The sequence below is a fragment of the Paramisgurnus dabryanus genome, chromosome 8 (assembly GCF_030506205.2).
Source record: "Paramisgurnus dabryanus chromosome 8, PD_genome_1.1, whole genome shotgun sequence".
NCBI classification, from domain to species: Eukaryota; Metazoa; Chordata; class Actinopteri; order Cypriniformes; family Cobitidae; genus Paramisgurnus; species Paramisgurnus dabryanus.
The window spans coordinates 36,802,146-36,815,275 of record NC_133344.1 but is presented as its reverse complement, the minus strand read 5'-3'; the positions used below and the strand labels follow the sequence as shown (position 1 = coordinate 36,815,275).

Below are 13,130 nucleotides of genomic sequence, written 5' to 3'. Positions count from 1 at the left end.
ATACTTCAAGCACTGAGATGCAAAAACATGAGAGAGAAACAATGTACTTGTAACAAGCTGACATGCTAAGCTAGCTTAGATGTTAACATAGCTTATGGTTATAAGAGCCTGCATTAGAAAGAATGATTGATCATTAGCATGTTAACCTATTAGCATTCTAAGATAATTAACTTTTTCATTAATGTCATTTTAAAGACTAACTTTTATAGATAACTCTATTGATGTTAGACAAAGTGTGACAGGACCCACACATAACCGTAAACACACCTTAGACTTAATTCTGTCATATGGACTCAATATTCATAGCATAGAAATATTAACTCCAATCGATGTTATCTCAGACCTTTGCCTCATCTCTTACAACCTAAATATAGATAAGCTATCTCCTCCAACACCACATCACTGGTAAGGCAGTGCAATCATATCTACTACTAATGATCGTTTTATTAGTAACGTTCCAGACCGGTTTCAAATGCATCATGTAACACAACCTTAAAGATCTTGATTATGTGACAGAAACCTTAAATAAAGCTTTAGAAACTGTTGCTCCTCTTAAGTTAAACTAATTAAAGCAAAACCGCAGGCATGGTATGACCATCACGCCTCTTCAAGTTTCTAACTACATTTTTAAATAGCAGACTAGATGGAGGACTACAAAGGTTTTCTGCGATGCTATCTTGGCAAATTTCTGGAAGAAAATCATTATGATTCTAGATTCCTTTTTTAATATAGTTGCAAAACTGACAAGTATCAAAGCATCAGAACAATAGAGTAGTTGAACAAATGCACACATTTTTGAGGTGCAAAGTAAAAGGGACACGTTGAATAAACATTAACATGTGGTCACTGTGAAGTATTACTTCTCATATGACAGGACCTAAGTGCAGCTTTTGACACCATAAATCATAAAAATATACTAGATAGACTTGAAAATTCTCAATGTTAGCATGGTTTAGGTCTTATTTATTCAATTGTTTCACTTTGTTTATGTAAATGAGAAAGTCATATAACTCTCAGGTTAAATATGGTGTACCACAGGGATCAGTTTTAGGCCCTATCATATTCTTGTTACACATGCTTCCTTTAGGAGACATTATTAGGAAACACAACAACAGTTTTCATTGTAATGCTGATGAAACACAGCTCTACATTTCCTCAAAACCCAGCAGTTTTCAAGGTTAACAGACTGTTTTAGGGTTACCAAAAACTCGTCTCTTAAACCAAGTATTCACCTAATTCAACTTCTAAACATATGTATGATGCAATAGTTAGCTTGACCGGAACCAGGCACACACATCCATTGTTTTGTATGGCTTTAGCATTACATGCGAGTGGCCTCTACGCTAATATCCGTTTGTTTTTTCCCCTGGTCTCATCCCCGGGTCTCTGAGGACACCTGAGACCCACAGACCCAGTTCCGGCTCTGCCTGATGCCTATCCTCGTGCTTCCCAACTTATGACTACAATCAACAGCTTAGCCGTTGCCTGTGTCACACAGAAGCAATATGAGATGGAGTTCTCTGTTAATCTTCTGTTTTTTGCCTGGTTGTGTCCGCTTTTTGTGTGAACTTTCAGCCAAGTTAAAAAAAATCTAAATATCTATTCTTTTTGTAACAGTAGTTTGATGTTGTAGCTGCACTCAGTAAGATTACTCATGACTTGACTTTTTCCTCAAAATCAAAATTTTTACAATATGTAGTTATAGTACCTCAATCCTATATGCCATTTTTATTCAACCCAAAAATCACAATCTGTTTAAATTATTTTTCAGTCACATCTGCCACAAAAACATACCCCGCAGTTTAAAGCCAATCTAAAATGAATAATCACTATCATAAGCTACTATTTTAACCAATGTTATTGGAGAACTGACTCTCCTGGCTTAGTCTGGTGTATCTCACAAAGTTTTTCTTCACAAGTGTAGTTCTGGTTTCTTGCTGCTTGTTGCCCCGTTGGCTTGCTGACATTAAGTTTACGGTTTGGTCAATTCTGTTAATACAGCTTTCTTGTAATGGTCCGGCTACAATCTTAAAGATGTCACTGTTTCAGTTTTGTAGGTGTGTTGTTGCACTTGATATTGCTATATTTTCTGAATGCTTTTTACGCTGCTGTTTATGGTATTATTGCAAATTCCTTATGTAATGTCAAACCCCTGCTCTTATGTATTTATTCTTTTTTTAGAGCCATTTCCATGTAAGACTGAAAGGCATGTCTAGTTTAATATGATGCCTGTTATCATATTTATTGACTAAATGTTTGATAGGTGAAGAAAAAGTACATACAGATTTATGTAAGGAATAATTGACAACGGCAACGGGCTGTTAAATAATTCAAATACAATGCACACTAAAGGTGTTAATGCGGCGTGGAGCATTCAACAAGGCCCATGGTAGAACAGCTTATAATCTATTTATGAGGACAATACAACTAGAAAAAATACTATGGGTCAGTTTCCTGGAAAGGGGTGTAGAATAATCCGGGACTAGGCCTTAGTTATTTTAGGACATTTTAAGTAATTTTTACAAACATACCCTATAAAAAACAACACTTGTGTCCATCTTGAGACAAATCAATGGCACTAATATATGTAAAGTTACATGAGTACAAGGTGTTTTTAAATTAAGGCAGCTTAAATACGCATTTAGTCTAGGACAATAGGATAAGCCCTGTCCAGGAAACCACCCTAAATAATCTAATCTATTATACTTTATATTTAGTAGTTTTTTGTGTTTTTTCTATATATCTTTAAAGGCTGATTTGAAGCGATGCAAGGTTGCAAAAAAGAGCTAAATAAATACATTTGACTTATAATACTAAAGCTAATATTTATAATTATTATTATTATGAAGCTCACAAGCAGATGTAATGATTACCTGAAAATATTTATGAGTAGATTGGCTCTGCATTACTACCCCTTAAGAAAATTAACCGTGTCTTTTTGTGGTAAAAGTTTAGTAACCATGTTTTTTGGTATATATTACAATAACCATGTTTTTTTTTAACTGTAGTAAAACATGGTTAATTTTCGTAATGGACAACACAGTCAAATATCTTTTTAAACAATCTCAGACGCTTACAGTCATATTTATATTAAAGCTAAATCTGGATTAGCAGACACGATTTTCAAGAGCAACTTTCCACCAATAACATCTCTCGTCTCAGGATGAGCTACCTGTTGCGTTGATCGCTTGATGTAACGGTAGATTTGATTGGTGGAGAGAGTAGCCCGTGGATACGCATGCGCGTGTGTTGTCTGTGGAGCGGTTGCAGTTTGTCACGGTTAGTTTGTTTATTTCCTTATCACTTCTCAACTGTTATTCAAATCTACGTTTGCGTTTTTACCCACAATGTGTTTTATTTGTTAATGTACACGTGTGATGAGAACTTTATAGCGTTTATGTCTAGTTTTTAAGTCCTTTACATTATGACTTTGAATATTGTCATATTCATTTAGAGTGACGTCATACACTCAGTAGAATCAAATGCCACATTATTAAATACAGCGTGTAGATTTCTCTCATACACATCATGATTTTAATATATCTTTGTGTTGTGATGATATTTGATAGTCTTTCAAATAGTGATGACACTTCCTGGTGTTTAAACTTTATCCACACACATTCACCATAATACTTCTTATTGCAGGCTTATTTAAATAAATCTTTGATCTGTATTAAACAGCAGTAAACACATCGAATCGGTACTCAGGTCTGTGTGTGTGCTTTATATTGTCTGTCATGTTCAGTCATCAGTGTGAATATGTTTGGGATCTGAATGAGACTCTTGAGTGTTCACACATGCTTTAACCTCTTTCTCTCACATAACTTTGCCATTATACTGTGATCATTGAGTGCATAAAGCATGACAACAGTCCATAAGTTGTGTAGATATCATCACAATAGTGTCTGGTGTTTTTCAGTGTAAACACATTTCTTGCAAAACCCTAAAAGGCCTTCTGGAGTTTCAACACACAGACGCCCAATAAACAACTGATTTAAACATTAATACTGATACTGACCAAAACTTTATAATAGCAAAGCTGCAAGTTTAAGTTCCTACTGATATATTAGTTGTCAAAATTAAGTTAAGATGTAAAGTATTTCTATTATCCTCACAAAAATAAAGATTTTTATAAAAATATAATTTAATCACCAGGAACAAGGGATGCTTAACGATTAATCGTGATTAATCGTTAGCAGAATAAAAGTTTTTGTTTTCATCATATATGTGTGTGTGAACGGTGTATAATAACTTTGTATAAATAAATGTACACACATGAATGTATATGTTTTAGAAATGTTTACATGTGTATATACATTTGTATATGTATAATTTATATTATATATAAATATAAATACTTAATAAATACATTTTTTCTTAAAATTATACATGAATGTGTTCATATTTATATATTTACATATTTATTATACACAGTTTACACACATATGTGATTTAAACAAAAACTTTTATTCTGCTAACGATTAATCGCGATTAATTGTTTAGCATCCCTACCAGGAACGCAAGGATCAATGAGATGTGAGACATAATGAGCAGTTAATGTTTTGACTTACATTTAAAGAGTTGAAAACACAAATTCAGAAAACATTCATTAATCTTCTGAAGATTTCAGTAAATGTCATTAACACGTGCATGAAAGTTCAACATATCTCAAGTTTACATCTAAAATCTCAATCTATCCTCCAAAACATTTACTTTAATGTTATAGGTTTAGTATAAACTCTATTGGTTATAGTTCCCGGACAGGGCTCAAGTCTAGTCCAAGACTAAATGCATGTTTGAGCTGTCTTAAGTAGAGATGCACCAATTGAAATTTTTTAGCCGAGTACTGAAGGTGTTACCTGCTGATACTTTTCTTTCTAAGAACTATAATTGACATCATATAGGCTACAAACAAAAATCCACTTTTCTTTAATAAAAAAACTTTATTTTCATCATAAAATAAATTATTAAACATTGCACTTTCACCCAAACTGCATTAAAGTACATGATCTGTTTATTTGGACAGATCTCAAAACTATGGTGGTTCAGCAGGGAGTTATTTCGCAGAGATCAATATTGGCACAGGCGGTTTGGGTCGTGGTCTTGATTTCAAACGTTCCACAGGTCACGTTTCAAGGTACAGAATTTAATTAATGCAGCTATTGGATAACAGGTCAGGAGCTGCTTCCACTACGAGCGCGTGTGTGGCTATGACTACGGATGCGACGATAAATCCAGATATACACTAATAATACCTGGCCGATAACTTTTTTGAATCACACAGCCGATATTATGCACAGCTATTTCATGTACTACAGCTTTTGATCAGTAAGTCTGTATCGATCTAATCAATGTTAGTTTGAGTTGTTTATAACATGCATTTTATAACCAACCTCTGGCTTTTGGATGTAGCGGCATTTCACCGTAATTCATTGAGAAGCATAGCAACCATCATCGGCCGATTTATCGGTGCATCCCTAGTTGTTAAGGTTTGCTTGCGCAACTGGCAGCAAAAAGACTGACTCGGAATTGGAATGTTGTGAAACTGTCCGAGATGGTCCTAAATGCAGAACATGACATACAGGGGGCGGGGTTGGATCTAGATCCAACTCCTCCCACTTTATATACTTTGTTCCGCCAAATGAACCAGTATATTTGCGTTGTTGCAGCCCCCAATTAGTTGCATCCTGTGGTCGCCAACGTTTGCTCTTATCAGTTTAAGTCTACGTTTGATTAATAATATAGTCAAGAATGATTAATAATTTAGTAAGTAATGATCACAGTTAGTGTAAGTGGAGGTAAGGGAGTCGTTCCCGACAGGGTGATATCACTGAAGGGACATATTTGCGACACACTTGGCTATACATTATCCCACTTACTGCACATAAAAACACACATTTATTTGATATCTTGTATTAGCACATTAAAAATACGTAAACCATGTTCAGGAAACCTGTTTCTAATGGCTGTAAGCAAAGATGCGTTAAAACAAGTTCAATGTCCGTACAAGATAAACATTCAATTTATTATTTTTAATAACTCGCCATATTTATGTTAATAATTATGTATATTTATACTGTATACAGTCATAGGTATTAAACTGCATGTGTTAAGATTACTCGTAGTGCCCGAAATGTTTTACTCCAAAACATTGTAGCAAAAACACTTACGTTTCACTTAAAAGTCATTCCTTTTTTTGTAATCATAAGTAAAGTTTGTTTTTCTGTCAAAATAATAACTTAATTTAGTTACGACTCAATGCGGAAATGGTAACGCAACAACACGTGTATGAAATTTCTTGTGGTAAAACTGCCGACCAATCAAAATGCAGTGGAAAGAGATCTCTGGATTTGGATCCAGCTCCTCCCCTGGATCTGAATCCAACACTGCCCCCTGAATGTCGTGTTCTGCAATGAGGCGCCACTGAACTGACCGGCCGGTAGGGTTGGGTATCATTTTAATTTTAGCGATTACGATGCCAATTCCGCTTATCAAATCTGGGTTTTATCGATTCTTGGTTCTGATTCCAATATTTTTTGTGAGAGAAAAAAGAGCAAATAGTTTCAAGATTATTTTTATTCTTGCCACATTTAGTCTATAACCTGTTAGCTGTAACTGTGACAATTCGTATAATTCGTAAAAAGTTATTTCTTACTTCTCTTCTGTCAGTCTGGGTTTTAACAATGCCAACACTGATTCACTTTAATAATATAGAAAATACAGGGCAGGAGTTACATTTTTAAATGTCTCCAGTGTTCATAGACAGATAAACACACAGACTGTATTCATTATACTCCTGTAGTAGATGTGTACGTCTGCACACGGATGGATTGTTAGGAGACATGAATAGATACAGAAACATTCATCATGATTTAATTTTTGTCCTTAGGAGAAACTGCTGCTGTCACTCATGATGGATAACCTGGAGGAGGATTTGACATGTTCAGTGTGTTACAGTCTCTTCAGTGATCCGAGAGTCTTGCCCTGCTCCCATACGTTCTGTAAGAGCTGTCTGGACAGCGTGCTGCAAGTCTCTGTGAATTTCTCCATCTGGCGACCTCTTCGCCTGCCGCTCAAATGTCCCAACTGCCGTAGCGTGTCGGAGCTCCCGACCGACGGCGTGGACGCGCTTCCGGTTAACGTCTGCCTGCGTGCCATTGTAGAAAAGTATCAACGTGACGGTCGGCCCCGTTCTCCCGTCTGCCCCGAACATCCTCACCAGCCTCTGAACGTCTACTGCGTTCAGGATCGTAAGCTCATATGTGGCTTCTGCCTCACTGTCGGTCAGCACCGAGGCCACGCCATCGATGACCTCCAGACTGCTTACGTGAATGAGCGAGCCGCTCAAGCCCAGCTGCTGAAGGGTTTGAGAGGAGAACGGTTGGAGGAGATCTGCAGCCTGGCAGATGATCTACAGCAGGAGAAGATCCAGAGCGAGAGTCTCGTTCAGAAGGACCGCGAGGTTGTATCGCGTTTCTTTCAGGGTCTCGAGCTTATCCTCGCCCAGAAGCGGGAAGAGTTCGGGCGCGCTCTCGACAGGGCGAGCGAGCAGCTGACGCGTACGTACGACCCACTTATTGAGCGACTGAAGGAGCTGCAGGTAGAACAGAGCGAGCTGATATCTCTAAGCTCCAGTATTGAGGACGAAGAGGGTCCACTGGTTTATCTGGAAAAGGCCCATGAGCTTAGGGAACGTCTGAAAGCGCTGAACGAGAGCGTGCTGCCTGAGATTCCCTACATTTGTCATACACCACGAGCAGAAGAGTTCATAGAGGAACACTGGACTCGTGTAACCATCAGAGGACTCAGAGACGGACCCATTCCAGAAATCTCATGCCGTACACACAGACACTCCATAAGCAGCTGCACAAAATCTGATCAAAATCAGCTCAGGCACAGTCGACCGTCTTCAGTTTTAGTTGTATCGTTTTTGCTTGTCCTTGTTCTAGCAGTCGTGTGTTTAACTTCAGTTGATGGGTCCAGTATTGGGTTGTCAGTTTCATCAGGGATTGGTTCTAGCATTTCGGTATTATTGAGTGAGCTTACTCACCTGTTTCATGACATGTGGACACACCTTCTCTGTATGTTACACAACATTAACACCAAACTATGCTCTTATATTATGACTTTGGGAGAAAACATCTACCAACATCTGATAACCTTTTTCAAAACACTCCACTTGTGTTAAACATTAAAGGCACACAAGGCAAGTCTGAGTATTATTTGTCTACTAGCTCCCCCTAGTGTCTGGGAGTAAATGCGTTCTATATCTTAGACTATACGAGACTGAAGGACACCGGGTCGGATACAGCGAACTTGCAAGTGGGGTATTCTTCCTACAGACGGTAGGGGCGGGCGAGAGAGTCTTCATTCGTCATGTAATGAGTCATTTAACCATATACCGACTTACGAAGATGATTTATTAACATAAAAATGCTGCCTTGTGTCCCTTTAAGTTAATTGTAATATTTGACAGTAATGAATTTATAAACATTTCACCTGGACAGAACCCTTCTTCTGTACAGACAAAGATTTATTCGCTGTGTTTCAGTAATGATATTTGTCACAGATTTGGTCCATTTATTCACTCTATTCTCAATCATGTGCTTGTACTTCATTATTGAGCACAAATCAGATTGTGCCTACAGAAATAGTGCAACATTTGTATTAAACTCAAGGTATAAACAGTGCATTTGCAGTATTGCCAGAATTATAAATGCGTTCATCACCAGCAGGGTGGATTTCTGCAACAGACTTCAACCATTAGACAGCTGCTGCCAAAATATCTGAGCACATCACTTCAGATCCTTGCAATGGCTTCCAGTTACACTTACAATAGATTTGAAGTATTATTACGCATTTATAAATAACTTTATGGCTAAGAACCGAAATACATGACAGATATGCTAATTCAATAAACCTAACAGATTACTCCGATCATTAGCATTAGGTCAGTTAGAAATACCAAGGGTTAACTCAAAACAAGGTGGGTCAGCATTTATGGCACCTGTAGCTGGAATCAGCTTTCCAAATTAGTATCTTTAGCCGGATTAACACTCCAATATGCTAACAATCACATTTAGAAAAGCTTTTGAGTAAAATTAAGCAGTCAGTCAGTGTCTGTGGGTGGGGCTTTATCAGTGTGACATCACATTAACAAGAGAATCAAAACAGCAGGTCTAGTGAGACTGATTTAGTTTAATGGGGATAAATTAAGGAGAGGGTGTTTTTCATTGTAAGGTAGTTGTGTTCACACACTGCTAAAACACGTTCAGGGCCTGAAATTAACACCCGACCACGCGCCAAATGCGGGTGGATTTTGCAATTGGCGGGTAACACTGTCAATCTACCGGCCACATTGGCGGGTAGCCAATGCGAATCAATGATGCCCAGGTCAATGTATAAACAACCCGCACCCGACTGACGTTTTCAGTTAAAGACGAGTTTTATAAATCTGAGCGTTGGAGTGGATTTGAGTGAACGGTCTAAGAATAAATCTGTGAGTAAAAACGCTTTATAAATGAGGCCCCAGGCCCTGCACACGTTTATGTCCAAACACCAAAAGTGGAGTTTTGTATAATATTGGTCCTTTAAATCTAAAATTAAAGTCTGTTTAACACTGAATTTACTAAATTAGCACTGTGCACTTTTTTTCTGTTGTATTCTTTGTAAATTCGTGGTCAATTTTTTATGAAATCAAATGTATTCCTTTTGATGGCTATTTTAAATGCGTATGTATCTTTTATATTGTTATCTTTTATTGTGATTGAATTTTTCCTCTCTTTGAAATGATTCATTTCTTTGTAAAGCACTTTTAGAGACCTCTGTGTATGAATTAAACTTATCTGGCTTTATCTGTGAGGCGTTACTGTGTTCACATAGCTGCTGCTGCTTTTAATCCAAATCCCTAAAAGATATGTGACCTACTCAAATCAAATGCATTAACCAAACATTTTTGGGTCAAGCTGACGGTATTGATGTTAGCCAGTGTTGATTTGAGCTGCTCATAGAGTTTATTATAGTGGAGAAAAGACACAGCTTGCATCTTTAAATGATCAGGGCCTGCATTCACAAAACATTTTCAAGTTCTTCTAAATAGCAGTACAAGTTCTTAGAAAAGCCTTTTCTCCTAAAACCTATTCACAAAGCTGCTGAGAGCAACTTTCACTTAGGAATTGGTAGAATTTTTTTAAGGGTTACTCCACTTTCTTTAAAAAAAAATCCAGATAATTTACTCACCCTATGTCATTTAAAATGTTGTTGTTTTTCTTTTTTCAGTTGAGAAGAAAATAAGTTTTTTGAGAACAACATTTCAGGATTATTCTCCATATATTGGACCTCAACAGTTCAGTTTCAATGCAGTTTAAACTTGCAGTTTCACAGGCTCTAAACCATCCCAATCGAGGCATAAGGGTCTTATCTAGATTTGTTACCTTGCGACATGCTTACGTGATACTTAAAGGGACTGTAAGTAGGATTTTAAGTGTTTTATTAATCAAAATCAATGTCTTTATTCATAAATATGTCCTTGTTGGTGTCAAATGACCCTTGCCAATGATCTGAGTTTTCTTTGTAAGCTTAGAATTTCTTCTCTTTACTTACATTGAATGGGTAAGTCCAAGGAGGCTTCCATTTCGTTCCACCATACTGATAAACTACAATAGCAAAGAGGGACAAAAAGCACTAGCCTACCAAAGCGTTTCCACAACGCGTTTTCATTCAGAAAACGTGAACCAGCTAAAACGGACAAGGAGATCAATGAGTACATAACAACTACCGTAATTGCAACACGCATTTGGAAAAGCGAGGCGCTAGAGAGCACTGTTCGTTTGAATGCAATACAATTTCACCACTAGATGGGGGTAAATCCTACTTACTGTCCCTTTAAAGGAGTCATATAACCCAATGTCATGTTTTCCTTTGTTTTTAGAGTGTTCAAAGATGTCTGTTTACATAAAAGATCTGTAACATGGTAAGGAGCGTCAAATTTCCGATTACGTAATTGAGGTATTCGGCCAATCACAATGCACTGGATAGCTGACCAATCGGGCCCAACGCGCTTTCTCAGAACAATGAGCTTTGTACAAAACAACATGTTACAGATGGGCGGGATTCAGAGGTGCTACAAAAATTTATAGTATGTGGAAAATAATGCATTTTTTGAACCATAAACCACACAAACACATTGTTTTACACCAAATACACAAAGAGTATTGTGCTTTTTAGCCACGAAATATGGGCCCTTTAAGGTCGCGCTGGTGCATCACATTGCTGTTGCAAGACGTAAATTTGTGGCTTAAAAGTACGTTATTTTTTATTTTTCTTGCCTCTTTTGGGATCCATTATAGGCCTTTGAAGCTGCAATTTTAAACTGCATTGAAACTGTAAACTGTCGAGGTCCAATAAAGTCTATTAAATTGAGAAAAATACTGGAGTGTTTTCCTCAAAAAAACTTTATTTCTTCTCGACTGAACAAAAAAGACATCGGCTGCGTCCGAAAACTCTAAATTGCTGCCTTGTGCGGCAGCTTTCCATGGCAGAAAGGCATCAACGCATGTCCGAATCCAAAGTTAGGTTTACTTCCTGACTCTTGAGATCTTGTCCCACAATTCTATGCGTGTGCGCGCATGGGGAATGTGATTGGTCAAGCCTGGTGGAGTTCGCAAAAATAAAATGGCGGCCAAGAAAGTGGCTGGAGCACAAATTTAGTGTAAATAAATGAATATTGTCAATTTATACACATTTTAATTGCATTTCTATCGAGAAATTAGTATTGTAGTTTTCAAATATGTGATTAGTTATCACAAAGGCGCTCCGTTTATATTTCAAACACGCTGCCTTTGAAGTGTGTCTGAAAACGTTTCTCTAAGCTGCCTTCATGCCTCCGAAGTCATTGCCTAATGTTTTCGGACGCAGCCATCATTTTGGATGACATGGGGGTGAGTAAATTATTTGGATTTTTTTTAAAGTGGCGTAATGCTTTAAGCTAAGAGAAAAGTTGGGGTTGACCTCATTGCTATGAATTATGTTATCAAGATTACCAACTATGGCCAGAGTGATTGGCTGATGGGTCTCTGTGAGTGATTTAATCATAGCACTATTGTAACAGTATCATAATGCCATTTTTAAATAAAGATTTTAAAATCAAAATGTTACCATATTTAAAGGGGACAGAGAATGAAAAAACATTTTTACCTTGTTTTTGTTGAATAATGGTAGTCTACCTGCATTCACAAACATACAAAAAGTGCTAGACATGCTAAACATCTCAGTCTCATAGAAATTCCTCTTTTAGAAAGTCAGCCAGAAAACGGCCCAATCTGAAAAAACTGATGCTTATGACATCACAGGCATCTCACTCCCCCTCCACTTTAAAATTATTGGCTACATTTTTTGAGTGGCAGGAAAGTTAGCCAATCAGTAATGAGATTGCAAGTTAAGCCAGTAGGGGGAGCAAAATAGGTGCAAAACCACTTGTTTAAAATCCCCCACCCTAATAGAGCTATCTGAGAGAGGTTTTTAGGAAGCTTCTAAGGCATTACAGACCCAAACAAAAAACATTTTTGTCTACATGTCACATCACAGAACAAGGATAAATACCCCGTTCAATCATTCTATGTCACCTTTAAATAACTTTTTATTTCAAAATCTGTATATTTAATAAAGACAGGCTAAAATACAGGCCAAGTAGCAATAATTAAACAAGTAAATGTTAATCTAATTTACAACCTCTTACGTGTCTGAATCTCAATTATTGGATATGCCTACAAGTTGCTACAGAAGGTTCTTCACGGTGATATAATAAAATTAAAATGTTCCACTAAAACTAACCTTAAATTTACTTCAGATGTTAAAGGTTCTTTATAGAACCATACAGTCAAAAAATGGTTAATGTCAATGTGTAGCACCTTTAGTTTTAAGAGGAACAGACAATAAATGAACAGACGAAAAATAAAACAATTACAGTTTAGGAAATAAATCATTTCGACCAGCAGATGCCCATAGAGACCCATTAATTTGACTGGATGTGGCCAACGGCTCAACATCAGTACTTAAGTGAAACATTTTGTGAATTCATGTTTATATAAACATTAGAAAAGACATTAAAAATAAATATTATTTCAATTAGT

The 13,130-nt window shown here is 37.0% G+C and overlaps 1 protein-coding gene across 1 annotated transcript; it reads left to right on the top strand.

Annotated features, from left to right (window-relative positions):
• The first annotated feature begins 36 nt into the window (after positions 1-36).
• Positions 37-10,037, top strand: trim59 (tripartite motif containing 59). The gene is made up of 2 exons (XM_065281704.2): positions 37-3,279; positions 6,890-10,037. The coding sequence occupies exon 2, from the start codon at positions 6,911-6,913 to the stop codon at positions 8,186-8,188; it is 1,278 nt and encodes a 425-aa protein (XP_065137776.1). The 5' UTR covers positions 37-3,279; positions 6,890-6,910; the 3' UTR covers positions 8,189-10,037.
• The last annotated feature ends 3,093 nt before the right edge of the window (positions 10,038-13,130 follow it).